At 35.3% G+C, this 17,870-nt stretch overlaps 1 protein-coding gene across 1 annotated transcript in view; it reads right to left on the reverse strand.

Moving 5' to 3' along the window:
* Nucleotides 1-17,870, reverse strand: part of LOC149785320 (WD repeat-containing protein 76-like) — a 57,719-nt gene that overhangs the window by 13,652 nt on the left and 26,197 nt on the right. Inside the window, exons 8-11 of the mRNA XM_089979218.1 lie at nt 15,939-16,091; nt 10,573-10,694; nt 7,574-7,675; nt 4,077-4,226 (exon numbers count right to left, since the gene is read on the reverse strand). Of these exons, the coding sequence (XP_089835344.1) occupies nt 4,077-4,226; nt 7,574-7,675; nt 10,573-10,694; nt 15,939-16,091 (527 nt within the window). The remainder of the gene's footprint in view (nt 1-4,076; nt 4,227-7,573; nt 7,676-10,572; nt 10,695-15,938; nt 16,092-17,870) is intronic.

Here is a 17,870-nt window from a genome sequence, read left to right on the forward strand (position 1 = left end):
CTGGCACATTATGTGGTGGCAGACAAGGGTCTATGTAGTCTGCAAGGATATACAGTACTATACAGTTGTAACTTGGAAGACATCCTTAGTTTCATTTGGTAAGATTTATTTTGGTGTTGAATTGCTCTTACCTTGAACCAATTTATATAATTACAATTTTTAGACCTATACAATCCTGATTACATGTTTATTTTCAACTATTATGTCTGTATACATGATAAATATTGATTCACACATTAGAAAACAATGATAAATGGTGATTCACACATTAGAAAACAAAACACTGGTATAACAAGAGTACCATAAATTTACTATTATACACCTGTCGTGTGTTTAACAGTCCTCTATATAGGCAGTAGCTGGGTATGGTTGTTAATTATTGGCCTATAGGTCTCAACAACCCCAATCTTTGATAAAGATATGCAGTCTTTGACTAAATTTAACGTGCATAAACCAGACTTACCATGACCTACTGATGACTATCAGTCCCCAGAATATAAATGTTACTTTACTACCCTGGGTGTAAGCCATGCACAAAGTTTGGACAAGGAACTGGCTATAGAACAAATGTTATTCTGACAAAATCAGACCTACCCACCCTAACAAAGGCCTCTCAGTAAGGAAGTTGATATTTTTCAGTAAGTCAGACCAATTTTCAGTGTGTGTTAAGAAAATATCATATACTGCTATTGTTGACCTGGAAAAGGTTCAGAAGTGTGTCTGAGACTGATGCATTATGTTGTTACTTAGACCTTAATTACCTCCAGTATAGTTTCTGAAACAGCTGTAAACCCCGTGGAACTTAATGACTTCTTGTCAGACCTCTCAACTTTATAATCTTGAAGGAGGGGCAGCCCATATTCACATGAAACCTTGATCTAGATCAAACTTGTACAAGCAAGTATCCAGATTTGCTGCAACAGTTGCTATTTTCTTCATTTTGACTATTGTTCAATAAGTCTATAATTTAAAGGTCATTTCAGTAGGCCTTGTGCTAAAATCATATGGGTTGGGAAGTCTACAAAACCCTTTTTCTTTGAACCACAATGACAATGGCATTAAAACTTTGACCCCAAAATCAATTCATACACTGTTTCTCATACATTAAATGCAAGCCCTTCACAAACTTTGGTCAAGTTATGGTGTTTATAACTAAAGTTATTATGCAAAATCCATACTTTTTCTTTAAGTCTGTGACCTTGACCACTGACCTTTTCACCCCAAATCAATGGGCTTCTTTCTTACCCAATGTGGAAGTCATCTACATACTTTGGTGAAGGTACATGGTTGACAACAAATATCCATGTGTATAAACCATTTTTCTTTTTTCAATCAGTGACCTTGACCTTTGACAATTTGCCACCAAAATCAAAAGGCTGCATAAACATTTCAAGTGCAAGCCATTCATGAAGTTTGGTCCCGGTCTGTGATGACAAACCAGTATTATTGTTTGACCCCCAAGTGCAAGACATCCACAAGTCTGGTTTAGGTATATGATGAAAACAAAAGGTTACTGTGCATAAGCCATTTTTATTCTTTCAGTCATAATGACCTTGACCTTTTCACCCCAACAGGCTTCTTCCTAAACCCATATACATACATGCCAACCTCTGACGAGGAAAAGGTGTAATCGAAGTGGACAAAAAGAGGAATCCAAGCAGAAAAAGAGGAATCCATATATAACATGATAAAAATTCAATAAACAATGATTTATTTGCCCCTCTCGTCTTTTAACATCCTTTACTGCTTCAAGTTTTCATATGTAGCACTTTTAGCTTTCAAAAGCAACATATTTTCATGTTGCATTTTAAAACACTTTGTACCAGCTGAGACCATGAATGTTTTGCATACCAGGAGAGCACAAAGTACTGGGTTACTGAGCCTGGATCTGAATTCACTTTTATTTTTGTTAACATTACTGAACAATCTCTCACAGTCAGCATTAGAATGCTAAAGAACCAATATTCCTTTCATAACCTGACAAAGAGGAGGAAATTTATATCTTCTAGTGATTGTGTCTTTTAGTTGGGAAATAAGGTGCCACTGCACATCAACTCTAACTGCATTAAGTATATTGTCAGGTAGAATCCCAACTTTATACTTCAGGAATTCTCCTTCCAGATGATCCAAGGTAAGCAAGGATGGTAATAGAAGGGGATATCTCTTGACAATGAATCTAACACTTTTGAAGCTTTTTGACTGTCTCTGATTTACATCAGCAACTGAAGCATTTAAAAGCACTTCATCTCCATAGGGGAATTTCTGGAGCATGTAATCTCAGGCTGTAGCATAATAATCTCTAACATTATCATAAAACACCTTCACAGCTGGAGTAGAATTGTGTTCTATGAATTCTCTTGCTTCTGCACCAATAGCATTATCTTTCTATTAAGAACTCGGTAAATAACACCTCTGCATTTATAACATTCATGTCCGCAATTTAGTTCTGCTGTAAATAAGAAGTTAACCTTATTATTTGAGTTTGTAAGACGAGATAATTTGATGTGTTTCTTTGTTTTCAAGTGTTTCTCCACATAAAATTTACCACCATGCCCAATATTAAAATCGTTTCCGCACAGACTGCAATGAGCATGATGCAGCCCTGGAATACAGGGATTCGTATAGTTGCTTAAAACTGACTTGTCATGCATGTACTATAAAGTATAAGCAACGATACGAGCCCCTGTGCCCGAGAATGGAATGCTGTATTATGCCATTCATGTATTCATCTTTGAAGGATTCGTATTTTTTGTGTCTTTTTCTTATCCACCTGTGAAATTCCTAGAAAAAATGTATGTGCTCTAACACAAACATCGACTAGAATACATCTGAAGACTTTTAGCGCCAAATAGTAATATTATTTCCACACGACCTGCAATAGACATCACGTGATGCTGCCCTCATGTCCTCATCTTTGGAAGATTTTGTTCTTTTATGTTTCGTTTATTTTTGGCCTTTTTCTAATCCATCTATTTGAAAGGAGATATTTTTGCTCTCATACACGCATCAACTAAAATAAATTTTACTTTTTAGCACCAAATACCTATAGACTGGTTCTGTACTATTCTCTCCTCACAAAGCCATACAGCTGCTATAAATAGAACACGAGGTCGAAAGTTTGAAAGTAGAACCAGCATGTTTCTGGGTAATAGGATAGTTGCTATAAAAAGAACAAAATACTGTTAGGAAAGTGCACGGACAAGCGTACTCTTATATTGTAGTTACGTAGAAGCCGTCTTTTCTAAAATATGGTCTGTGGGATTAATGGGATGTTAATAAAAACAAGAAAACAAACAACTGATTTTTTTGGGAAGGTGGATGTACCGAAAAAGCGTAATCCACATATGTTTATGCGTAAGGCGTAATTTAGTGAAAAAAAGCGTAATGATTACGCCAAAAGCGTAATGGTTGGCATGTATGCCATATATGATTCATCCACAAGGTTCTTCAACCATTTTTCTTCTTTCAGTCACAGTAACCTTGATCTTTGACCTCTTGACCTGAAATCAATAGGGTTCTTCCTCCACCCAAAGTGCACACCATTTGCAAACTATGCCAACTGTTGGTGGTGGAGAACTTGAGTTATTGTGTAGAAAACATTTTTCTTCCAGTGACTCTAACCTCTGATCTTCTGACCCTAATTCAACAGGTTTCAACCTAAGACAAAGACAAGCTATCTACACAATTTTGTAACTGCAGATGGTGGAGACCTTGAGTTGTTGTTCAGAAACAATTTTTCTTCATTCAGTCACATTTACTTTGACCTTTCACCTTTTTATCCTGAAATCAATAAGACTCTTCCTTACCCTAAATGCAAGCCATAAACAATGTATGTTAACTGTACACGGTGGACAATTAAAGCTTTTGTGCAGAAATGAAATTCGTAACAGATAGGCAGACATACAGCCTACCATAAAATTCTCTGCATTATGGCAGGCACATACAAATTCTTGCATGTGCAAACCAGATGCAAATTATAATTTAAAATACAGAAGCTTTAAATATTTGACTTTTCATCAAATTTTATTGTAATTGAATAGTAACCTTCCAGTGAGTAATAAACAGAGAGTACATACTTCAATATGTCCTCCATAGATGTGACAAGGATGTATTTTCCAGTGATGGGAGAGAAATAAGCACTATTCAAACTTCGACCATGTGGAAGTGTCTGCAGTGGTTTGCTGTTCTTCTCCTTCAGGTTTCTCAAATCCCATAAGCAAACTCTTCTGCAAAAATATAAATATACAACAGAATTTTAGATACAATAGATTATATCAAGTACTCATGATAACCAATTTGCAAAGTGATGGCACCAGGTATTTTGAAAAAGAACAAAACATCCGACAGTATGCAACCTTAAGTGTCATTTTTAAAACTCCCATAGCCTTCAACGAAAAATATTGTTTTTTGAAGGTTGTAGTAAAACATGTTTGGGGTAATGTAGGAAGTTTAATAAGGGTAAAATGTTCTGTACTTGTATACCACCTCTGGGAACAGAACCACTTCACAGGGGCAAAAGAAAATGGCTTCACTACCCTATAATATAACAACATATGATTAAAACCATTTCTTTTGGATTTATAATTTATGTTTAAATGATGATTTCTTTTGGAAGAATTAAAATATTTAATGAATCCATTTACTGACAAGAGCACATTCTGGTAACTGACAATATACTAACTGGTCTGGATGGGACTTGAACACTTTACCCACTTGTTATGAATCAAAGCTAATTACAGGCAACCAATAAAAAAAGGAAAACAGAAACCATACTTTTCCCCCATTCATGTATTTTGCTTTTGTATGCTAAGTTATTACTTGCGATACAATTAAACTGACAATGTTCATAAGGAGGAGTGACCCAAAGGAGGTTGAATAATAATAAATGAGCATCTTTAAAAACTGAAAACTGAAAATGACAAATTTTGTTGGCATACTCTTGTCAGACTGGTAGTTTTCATAATTTTAAATGGCTACCAATATTGTCAGCACTTATTTACTACCATACATAATTTTCAAAAAGCAAAATGAATAATATTTGAATAAATCTCCATGATTCAATTGCTCCCCATAATTAATTTGGTTTTATAAATCGTATTTCAAAATGACGCTGTGGATAGTTTTAGAAACATTACTGGTCTTTTATACTTATAAAATAAATGGTTGCCAAAGAATATTCAAGTTTCCTGACCTTTCCTAACCCATATTTTGACAATTTATGGTGGGGTGTGAGGTCAGTGTGCACTGCCTGTTGGAAAGTTGGATCTCATTGAAACCATTTGGTGCTGGCATAAGGTAGTTACTACCAGGCCCAGAAAATCTAAACAACCTTACATCAAGCCTTACCCACATGAAATCGATGATTGATCTGCGAGCATAACAGTTCTTATGTCTTTAATTCGTTGACAGATGAGACAAAACAAACATTGTTAATGAAATATGATCTCGTACAATGCTAATTACATTACAAACCAAATCATGCCATCTAAATATCCATGACATCAAAGGTCCAACAGTCACGTGACACAAAAATTTTAAAAAAATAAAAATATTAAATGAAAGTCAAAAATTTAAAAAATGTAGTCATGTGATGCTAACCAAAAAAAACCCAGACTGACATGCTCCCTGCCCAATGAATGTGTGTTTTGAGTGTTTATGGATTTTTAATGTAGCTTTAACAATTTGTGTCATATCGCTACGATGTCTGCGGTGTGGCTGTTTACTGTAATGTGTAGCACTGGGCCATTGTATCAGACATATGGCATCATGTCCCGCCAAGTCACATTATCCTGATACCAGGCCAACTAGTCCTGAAACTAACCTCTTAATGCTGAGCGCCAAGTGAGACAGCTGTTAGTACCATTTTTTATAAGTCTTTGGTATCACTTGGCCAGGGTTCAAACCTACAACCTCCCATATGTGAGGCAGATGCTCTAACCACTTAGGCCACCAGAGCAGTCCCCAATGAATCTGTCCACAACTATAAGACATAACCTTTACTAGTGAAAATCTGAAATTAATGTCGCATTATACTTCTGGTTATGATATATAACATGCAGTGTTTCCCTTTACGCACATTTATGCGTCAGGGGCGCACGCTGGAGAAAATTGACGCACACATTTTGTTGCCGTGCGTTTTTTTGATGCAAAGGATTTTCATAATGTCACAGGATTTATTTAATACCCAATGCATTGGACAATGGATGGCATCGTATTTTCTTTGAGCATAGGCATTGACTGGTTCCCCGCTTTGCTCCTTGCCTTGCGCTCCTCTATTCGTATAGCAGAGTGCAACGCAGGGAACATTCAAAACAATGAACCAGACTAGCATAGGCAATGTTATGACGAAGTAGCTTCCCCATATCTCGCGAGCTCTCACGCGATTTCCATTAAGCTCAGCAAGCTGTCATCTAGATGTTTAATCTCACTGCTTGATGCACTAGAAAGTGATCTCCAGATTAAAACGCCGTGCACTAAAAATCATTAGCGAATAAAGTGAAAGAAGCAGAACACAAAAGAGTAACTAGGCTCAGCTAGCGTGGGTATGTGGGAAAGCCTGCCAGTAGCTTCTTGAGGGTCGGTGGTTCTTCCCTGGGTTTTCCAGGGTCCTTCCTCCACCAGTTATACTGGCCGCCATGTAATGCCTATCTTGTGCTGAAAAATGGCGTTAAGCCCTCGAACAACAACAACAACAACAACAAAAGAGTAACTGTGGATCTAACTTTAATGAAAAATGGAGAAAATAATGCCCTTGACTGGAATACGGTATTCATACATTAGGATTACCGGTGTGACTTATGATCGAGTGATTGTGAAGACTGCAAAAGTGAATAATCCTTTCTTTTAGAATTTTAAAAATCTGCCCTCGTTTGCCACAAGATATCTGGAGAACACATTATAACCCAAGACATTCTTTCACAACAAAGAAATCAGTAAACTTGCAGAGACAAACGCGTTACTTGGATTACAAAGTCAGCGGGTCACTGCAGATTTTGTTGGTTTTTAACTTTGCTGCAATAAAAGATCTTAAAGTTCAAGTGTAACTTATTAGAAAGAAGATAATCATTATCCTCCTTGATATTTGGATAAATATGTTCTAGGATGAAGTACAATGAAACCGATGATAGTACACATTTTATGGAAAACAGTAATTTGACTGCCGTTTTGTTAAAAAGATTTATTTGGCTTTTTGTATTGGCATGTATGTACTGTGTTGGGCTATAATATTGCTTCATATTGATTATAAGGAGACTGTTAAAAGAAATATGAACTAATAAAATTATTCTTTGAATGGACAATGCATTTGTTTGTTAATTGTGCATGTTGATTTATTTGTATGTTTAGAGCGAGAGAGAGAATGTTGTGCAAGTTGCAATATCCTATTTGTAGCTGAAAAAGTACGAGTCATGAAAATTTGTCAGTATATTTTTGACCCCCCCATTTTTTATTTGACCCCCAGTTCTGACACCAAGGGTTTTTTTTTACCCTCAATTTTACACCCCTGGGGGATACACTGAACATGTGACAAAATTATCAGCTGCTGCAGGTTTTAAAGATCACTTATATTACTTACCCATCTACAAATGCATTCACAAAGTAATGTCTTTCTCTAGGATGAATACTGACAGTCCTCATGGATTTCTGGCCAATTCTGTAGGTATGTTCTGCTTCAGTCCTGTGTAATAAAGAATCTAGAAATGATATATTCCCATACTTCCCAACTTATTTAGATTCCTTCTGAAACTTCCCATTGGCCCAGCATTAACAATGTTTTTTTTACAACTTACTGTAGTAAAATGGTTTGGTGTTTTACAGTACAGTATGCACATAAGGTCATCGAGTACTGAGGGATAAAAAGTTAAATGTCTTGACCTGAGACATACTACAGTAGTCAAACCAAGGTTAACCAGATGGTAGAATTTGAACCTGCACCCCTTCATGTTCAGCACTCTAACCACAAGCCACTAACTAAGGTCTAGTATTGCCAATGCATATAATACTTAGGCTACACATGGCTTCCATGTTGAAAAAAAAAGAACTGAATGGGAAAAACTCTAAGCATGAAAGGCACCATATAAAACTTTAATGACACGTGAACCAAATTTATCTGATGCAACTTAACAGTTCAAGAATTGTGCTCCAGAAAAAAAAAGGTTATGGACAGAGACACAGTGATAGCTATTTTTAAATACAACATAAAAGAAGTGTTCAAACATGCACACACATAAAAATCATATTATGTATATTTAATTTATATCATGTGCTTGACATTCATCTGTGATTGAGAATAGAGGTTTTGTCTACCTGACTACTGTTGTTTTGCCATTCTGACTTTTGTCAAGATTCTAAGAGGTAAACAAGATGTTTAGTTGAATGTAAGTTAAAGATCTGACCTTATTTACAAGTTCACGAGTTTTTCCATTAGAAATGGTCATTTTCCAGGACATTCTGTTGCATCAGGTGATGCAGAATGAGGTTATGCAAAAAAAGTCTTCATTCCTGTTGTAAGATCAGTCTGAAGAATCAATTTCAATTGTGTTCAGGAATAATTTGAGAGGAATCATTTATTTGAATTATTAATTAGAATTACAAAGTACTCACTGACTTTTTGGAACAAAACACTACACTGAGATCATTGAGAACTCATTCAAAGACATTCTGAATTACATCATTGTGGCACATCAAGACATTCAGGACTATTGGAATTCATTCAAAACATTCTATACTTTTGGACATGTGATAGGACCCTTAGGATTATTTGGAATTCGCAATTTGGAATACTATAAGTGTCTATAATTTTCACCTTGTTTACAAGGTAAATAAATTGTTTCTTGAATTTTAATTAAATTGTTGGTTTTACTTGCTTCTGTTACTAAGTTTAAGACCTAGACTTTTAAGACACTATACAATCAGACTACACATGATTGCAATAAATTTGCTTTGGTAAAACTACCATATATATATATATATATATATATATATATATATATATATATATATATATATATACACACACACACACACACACACACACACACACATACACACACAGTATGACCCCGCTATAGCGCGCTCCGTTATAACACGAATTCGGATATAACGCGGTCGTGGCATGGCTCCCTAAATTTCATATACATGTATTTTTCTTGTGCACAAAAAAAAAATGCTTAAAAAGTACCAAAAAAAATGTAAAAAGTTGCTTATCATTTTGAGGAAGAGATCACGTATGAATAATACAAGAAGATTGTATATATACACACATACACACAGTGTGACCCCGCTATAGCGCGCTCCGTTATAACATGAATTCGGATATAACGCGGTCGTGGCGTGGCTCCATAAATTTCATATACATGTATTTTTCTTGTGCACAAAAAAAAAATGCTTAAAAAGTATAAAAAAACACCATAAAAAGTTGCTTATCATTTTGAGGAAGAGATCGCGTATGAATAATACAAGACGATTGTGGCTTGGCTCCTGAAATTTTATATGCATTTTTCTCGTACAAGAAAAAGTATTTTCTTCTTCTTAAAAGTAAGAAGACAAAGAAAAAAAGGCACAAAAAGTTTATTCTGGGATCGCGTAGGTCCTTGCCAATGTCGTAAACTTGGATCGTTTTTCCTTATTGGTCCATACTGTCAAACCATCTAAACATTGCATTGTTATATCATAATCTGCTTTTTTTGTTGTTGACATTTCTGGTAATGGAGATCAACCAGATGAGGCATTGTCTCGTAATCTATCTTTCATCGGATTTTCGGCCGCTCGCTAGTAATTAATATATTTACAAAGACTGACATTTGTATGTGGATGGTAAGAAAAATTCCTCTTCTTTTCACTCAGAATTAAATCCTTCAGAACACTCACGTTTTCTGTAATAATCCCTGTCATCAGAACACCTGCGTCTCTATCGTCCATTGACCCTTTGTTAATTTTCAGACACATGCGTGGAAGGCAGCATCATGCTGCTACCACAAATGTAAAAAAAAAATACATCTTACTTATTGGTTTATTCAGTAGGCATGGAGGGACAGTAACTAGAATAGTCTAAATGACGGCCAATTCCTTTTTAAAAATGTACTCAGATAGAATAGTTTGCTGAAATTTCAAAGGAAACATAATACCCTTGAAGCACCGACTGTTATGAAAACATACTCAGCAAATGAAAAAAATACCAGTCTCAATCATGCAATACAATTATTTGATGTTGCCGCCACAATAAGAAATGGGCATTCGTTTGGTTCTCCAAAGCTGTCCTTTAGAGGTGACTTCAATAGCGCATGCACCCTTCACCAAAGAAGCCCGGCTACAATCTTTCAATAACAGCAAAGAACTTTTCTTCAAAGGAAGTCAGTACCGAACTTAAATTAAAGTGATGGAATCTGATGGAGTTTTGCATTTTCCAATGTGACTGGAACACGTTAACTGTGCTGTGAAAGTTTCCTTTTTGTAGGGAAAAGGTTTATGTTTACGAACGCTACCAACGACGGCTTAAAACATACAAAATCATCCTGTCTTCTCATAGTGAATACAGTGTCAATAATAAAATTCAAATCATCCATCTTCTCATACCCCTTTGTCCTTCTGTCTACCAAAGCAACACAGCCATCATTCCTCGACACCAGCAAGGTGTTTGGACATGGGTAGTCAAAGTTCCGGAATAAAATGTCCTCTTCCTCTGGTGTGGAATAAACCTGAAATTAAAACCTGTCATGTTATTAAACTTAAAAACTGAAAATTGTAAGCCTTCAATAGATATAAGATAGACAACAATGTATAAAAACAAAAGACCTTTTTTTGTTGAGCCTGCTTTTTATTTAGTCACCAAGTAAAAACTTCAACATGATCTAAAAAGTTCCAAGACTAAGCTTAATTTACAAGGTGGATGGATGTCATCATTGTTTGTACTGCCCTGCAGAATTTTTCAAAGACATTCTGAGAAATCTAAAAAGTTTCAAAGAGTACTTTTTTAATTATGGAAATTTAACTTTATCCAGATGTTGTTTTGTTCAGACATGATTTTGGTCTTCCATTAAAAAAAGCTGAAAAAATTTTAAGGAGGGTTTGGGGGTCCTCCCCCAATGGGGTCTTAAGAGGCAGTGCTGGGGGTCCAAAAACGCATTTTACACTCATAAACAAATGCTCTTGGTACAACTTATGATCATAAAATAAACCAAAATAACCATATGAAAAGCTAATAAACTTACCAATCATATTCAACCTTGCTTCAATAATTTCACAATATTTATAAGCACATGAATTTGTTCTCCAATACTATTGATGCTGAAGTTATTTCTTGTGCATGTTAGTGTTCACATCATAATTAAGTCACAATAATTTCTCAATGTTTGCAGCAAATATATTATACTTCTCTCTTTTCATAACAAATCTGCAAAAATAAACACCCAAATATATCAACTATCTATCCCATACATTCACTTGTCTTTTTCTCCAATGGACACAACCTGTTGATATGCCAGTTGAGCTCTTTTGCGGCTTTGGCAAAGATTTCTTTAGCCTTCCTTTTTGTCACCACTGATGTTTTTGGCTCAATGTGCATACATGCCAACCCCTGGTGAGGAAAAAGTGTAATCCAAGTGGACAAAAAGAGTAATCAGAGTAGAAAAGAGTAATCCACATATAACATGATAAAAATTCAATGAGCATATGTACAAAAGGATTTATTTATCCCTATGGAGTTTTAAGATCAATTACTGCTTCAAGTTTTCATATATAACACTATGAGCTTTAAAAAGCAAAAGACTCTCATATTGCATTTCAAAACACTTTGTACCAGCGGAGACTATGAATGTTTTGCACACCAGTAGAGCACTAAGTACTGGGTTATTACAGAGCCTGGATCTAAATTCAGTTTTATTTTTGTTAACAATGCTGGACAATCTCTCACAGTCAGCATTAGAATGGTAAAGAACCAATATTCTTTTCATAACCTGACAAAGAAGAGGAAATTTATATCTTACAGTTATTGGGTCTTTTAGCTGGGAAATAAGACGAAAAAAATTAACTCTATCCACATGAAGTACATTTTCAGGTAGAGTGCCAATTTGATACTTCAGGAGTTCTCCTTCTAATTTATCAGCAGCCTTCCTGCAGCGTGGTGCATCATATGACAGAGACAACCTGATATGTACAATGATGGAGACATTTTTCAAAATATAGAATGCAACTCCTTTACAAATTCCAGTTATCACTGATGCAGTATCAGCTTAAAATCCCATACAATTACACCAACTTTTGTTTATTCAATGCATTATCAAGCAAATAAAAAAAATGTTTTCTCCAGTGGAATCTACTGTCAATTCTGGTACTGAAAGAAGAGCACTCTGGCTTTGCCCTTTTTGTTGTCAAAGTCTCTTACACAGACTGAGCACAACTTTTTGTCATAATCACTACTCCTGTCTGTTGCAATACTAAACGTCCCAATTTTTATGGCTTCTACAATTTTAAGTGAAGTATCTTCTGCTAAACACCTAACAATATTGGATGATTTTGTTCTTGCATGTGCATATTTTCTGCAATTTTGGAATCAGGAAAGATCCGTTTGAACAAAGGACCAATGTAGTCTTCTACCGCTAGGGTAGTCCGTGTTCTATTAAGAATTTGGTAGATAAAGCCTCTGCATTTATAAAATTCATGTCCACAATTTATTTCTGCTGTAAAAAAGAAGTTACCTTAGTAATGGAGTTAGTACAACAAGCTGATTCAAGGTTTCTTTGTTTTACCATCATGACCAATATTAAAATCCTTTCCACGCACCCTGCAAGGGGCGTGAAGCTCCACTAGAATGAAACGCTGTATTGTGTAATTCATGTATTCATCTCTGAATCGGTTTTTTGTCTTTTCCTAATCCATCTGTGAAAATATTTTAAAAATACTTTTGCTCTAGTACACGCATCAACTAGAATAAATCTGATGACTTTTTGTGGCCAAATGGTCTAAAGCACTCTCCGTTACGGTTCACTGCCATCTCACCTGTCTGTGTGGGTTCGAGTCTAGGATTCGGGCCAATGTGGGTATGTGAGAAAGCTTACCATTAGCTTCTTGTGGGTCGGTGGTTCTTCCCAGGGTTTTCTTCCACCACTAATACTGGCCACCATGCGTAGCCTATCATGTGCTGAAAAATGACGTTAAATCCCACAACAACGACTTTTTGCACCAAATACCTATAGACTGGTTCTGTACCAGATATGAATTCGAACAAAGAATCTGCGAGCAAAGATTAAAAGTTAGAAAACCAGTCTGTTTTCTCCTACGCTATACGGCTGCTATAAATAAAACCGATGTCAAAAATTGAAAGTAGAAAGCAGCATGTATCATGGAAATAGGGCAACTGCTATAAACAGAACATAATACCGTTAGGAAAGTGGGATTAATGGGATGTTAATAAAAATGAGAAAACGAGATTAATTTTGTTTTGGAGGTGATATGCCAAAAACGTGTAAGCAGAATACAGTTACACGTAAGGCATAATTTAGTGAAAAAAGCGTAATGATTATGCCAAAAGCGTAATGGTTGGCATGTATGAATGTGCATTCATTTCTTTTCCTTCTCAATGAGAGCCTTTTTCCTTTCAAGCTGGTGCTTGTATTGGCAACATGCAGTGCGCATATTCTGACAGAGGGCTACATCTGTTCTCTCATGCAAGAAATCTTTCTTCTTAAAATAATTAATTGCACTTTTTCCAAATGCCTTTTGAGCTTCAATTTTTCTGTATGCAGCTTCTTTTGCAGCTGCTGTTCCAAACTCTTCCAACTGCAATTACCGTAATTCAAATCTTTCTAGCAGAGGTCACAAAATGCCAGTCCTCTAGCGTTCAATTTTCTTATAAACTGACCAACTAAATTTCCGTCAACGTTTTGCTCTAGCCATTCCCATTGCCATGCGTCTTTTAAACCTTTATCTAAACTTTTCATGTCATTCTCTCTCTCAACAACTCCGGATGGCATGTTTTGCAAGCATGCTTCTTCTTTCCGTTGCCATCAGTTCCCATTACACGAAGATTCAATGGATGAATTTAAAAGTTTGACCAATCAGAATACTCTTTACGTGAGTCATCTGCTAACTAATATATGGAACAAATAATTTGCAAATGTCACTGCTGAATGGGACTGGACAGATTGTTTGTAAAAAAAAACAGATCAGAGATGATGTAAAAAACAGACAATATCAAGAAAAATCTAAGTCAAGTCAGGAGAAAAGCTGAATTCTACTTTAAAATGGAGAATAATGATGTCTTTGTTTACGACTGCAACAAAAATTAAAAAAGTAAAAATATATGTAAGTGCATCAACTACATCAATAGGACACTATTCCATCAGAAAACTACTGGTGTCACGTGTTTTGCTCCACCAAAATTTTATTCCATATTACTTTATTTTTGGAAAATACATTTGTAAAAATCTGAATTTATAAACTGATAAACTTTATTCACTTTGAACTTTCTGTAAACCCTCCAAAAAATTTGAGGAATGTTTTGGCAAATGTAAAATGGTTTTTCAACAAATTCAAGGACTTTAAAAAAATAAAATCAACTTGCTTAACATTCAAAGAGTTTTCATGGCAACCCATAAAATACAAAGATATTTCAGGGCTTTAAGATCCATGCGATGTACATAATAATGGACACCAAAGTGATAACCATTCAGATTTTTTTGCTAATGCAGACTGTATAAATCACATTAAAATATGAAGCAGACACTGAAGTCTGAATTCCATCAATATACCAATCAGTTAAATGTTATCACAGTTATACAGATTTTTGTTAAGATTGTGAACAGAAAGATGCAGGTATTTATCCAGTGCCAAAGGCAGCAAGAAAAAGAATGCAGACCTGCCAACCCTGACGAGTCTGTCTCAGTAAGGCACTTTATTTTTTTCCATAAGTTTGACCTGTTTTTTCAGTAAGGTGTAACAAAATATCATAAAGTGCTATTGTAAAGCTGGAAAACATAATTACAAGTTTGGTATTCGGAACTAGCAGCGACGATAAACATTATGTTCAACTGAAAAGTTTGTAAATTATACATAGACTTTATTTACCACTAGTACAGTGCACAAACTTTAGTTTCAACCCCTATGCAGTTCAATGGATTGTTGCTGCCTCTCAGCTTGACATAATTTCTGGAAATTCTTTTTCCATATCATATTTCCCGCCACGAGTCATACTTAAATTGGCATGAGATGTTCAATAAACATGATTGTGTCCCTTCCAGATTTTATTCATAAGAATCTGAATATTCCTTTTTTATTTTACCTGTGTTGATTATTAACACTTTTCAAGAGGCTTATTTTCCCTTTCATCTTAAAGATGCACCACTTGCTGGACGCCATTTTTTAAAAAAAAGAATTCTATGATCAACAGTTTGATCATGCAGACGCTTTGCACGAACAAATAGGTGCAGATTAAAGTGTCTGATGTGCTGCTGTAAAGTTAGTCTGGTTCCCTGACCAATTTCACTACTTCTAATATGAAATCCAGATCCAAATCAAACAAAGATGAACAAATTTTCTGGATATTTCGGCAATGATCCTTTTCCCGTAGTTTTTGCTTTTATGCCGTAAGTTTGTATTTTAAGAGTAATTTTTGTAAGACAGCAAAATCATAAGAGTTGGCAGGTCTGAGAATGGTAAGATTTTGTGTTTTGTACATCAACATCAGTTGTTGTATTCAACTGAAATTTTGGGAAAATATTACTTTATGCCAAAACCAATGCTTTTAGAGTGATTTTCATGTAAACTGTCTCGTATCAGAATTCAGAATTTCCAATTCAATGGAGGCCATTTTATGCCCAAACCTGAATTCTTTTCCTCCTTATAATTATTACTATTAGTGGAGTTATAAGCAAGCAAAGAACTAGAATGAGTGTCACAAAAGGGTCTCACACTGAAGAACCTAAAAAAAACCCACACCAACTTACCTCATCAAAGACTTCTTTGTGCAGATCTCCACACCTTAATGTTCCATCATAGCTGCATGACATCAGGAGATGAGAATTATCTCGTGGGAAGTCTAGGCAGGTTATTGGACGGGAGTGAGGGCAGTAGGTGACAACAGCATCGGAAGTTGAAGACTGAAAATAAAACAAATGGTTCAAATGTCAATCGCTTGAATAATTTGAAGGATTTTTTGAGTGCCTTCTTACATTCAGACTTGTGCTGAAATAATAAAGAACAAATAAAAGGAAATTAAAATTATTCTCAGGGCTGTAAAACTTCGTATATGTAGTATTTTAATTTCTTTATTCTTATCATACTGCTGCAATTTTTTCCACCTGCTCTGCATGCTAAATCCTTTAAATAACAAGGATAACAAATTACTCATGGAATTTCACATCTTTTCTGTAATTCAAGAACATTCCACAGTAATTCAGAATTGCACTGTTGGCAGCTGACTGTGACAGGAAGTGAGCAAAGACACTAAAAGTGTGACTTTTATCATAAGAATAGGTGTGTGTGTGTGTAATTTAGATTTTTAACATAACTTTAACAGTTTTTCAGTCATATCGCTACAATGTCTGCAGTGTGGCAGTTTACAGTGAGGTCTAGCACTGGGGCATCATGCCACAGACATGTAGCATGATGTCCCACCCAGTCACATTATCCTAATACCAGGCCGACCAGTCCTAACACTAACCTCTTAATGCTGAGCGCCAAGCGAGGCAGCTGTTGATACCATTTTATAAGTCTTTGGTATGACTTTCCCGGGGATCAAACCCCCAGCCTCCTGCCATAAGAATAGGAATGCTTACTAAAATTCAAACTATCTTCAAAGTGATTGGTAGATAAAAAAATATCAGCCTGTGGGTTAATGAGGTCCTTACAAACATGTAAGCTATCTGGCTTCATTTATTTTGTATGCTGGCTATTTTCTGTGGGGATTTAAAAAAACAGGCTTGACACAAACAGTAACTAAAGGTTAATAATACCAAAATATACACGTAGGACAAAGACTGCTGACATCCCTAATATTGTTAATGTGATTTTAGATCTCAGCAAGAAGACCAACCACATAACTGAACAGTTGACCATTTCACCAAGCAGGTTAACTTGGCACTGTAAGAGAACAACCTATGTAAACTGTCTTCCAAACTTTATATAACGTAAATTTTACCTATTTTACTGATAAAAAAAGTCTTCCCAAAGATACAAGTATTAGTAAAATGCATAGTCTCATGTCCCTAATTGAAGACTTCTTTAAAAGTTAAATTTACAAATTAAGCTTCAATTTCTGGTCACAGAGACAAGTGTCTTTCATACAAAACTAAAATTATATTTCACAACATTTCTTTGATAGTCCAAGGTTTTTTTCGCTCTTAGTAATTAAATCTGGAAGTGTTTCAAGAGAAAAGCATATCAGGGTACATTTTTTTAAAGCAGCTAAAATGCAACATATAAATTCCAAATATTATTTGAGTAATGGCATCAAAGAAATGGAATGCCACAAAATAATGCATACAACATGCAATAACTTCTAAATAAAATAATGTTTAGGCACTTCAGTACGGCAATACAAGCACTGTCAAATGATTACACCAAACTTGCTTCCAAATATTTAAGAAACTCAAATGTGGGAATAGTTTAAGAAAACATTCTCCGAAAAATGTATGAACTTTGACATGGTTTTTAAACATGTTACTGAAATAAATTCAATATTTCCAAAAAAAGTTATATACAAATAAATATTTATAACTGTAAAGAAATACTAGTCATTAATTACAGCACTGCACATACTGTGGAACCCCACTATAACGCAATAATTAGGGTTAAAAAAATTGGATCACGTTAATACAGGATTTTACAGTATTTTACTTTTTTCAGAGAACAACTCATTGGCACATATACGTGTATTC

Source organism: Sinohyriopsis cumingii, chromosome 13, assembly GCF_028554795.1.
Source record: "Sinohyriopsis cumingii isolate HCF-2022 chromosome 13, ASM2855479v2, whole genome shotgun sequence".
In the NCBI taxonomy this organism is placed as follows: domain Eukaryota; kingdom Metazoa; phylum Mollusca; class Bivalvia; order Unionida; family Unionidae; genus Sinohyriopsis; species Sinohyriopsis cumingii.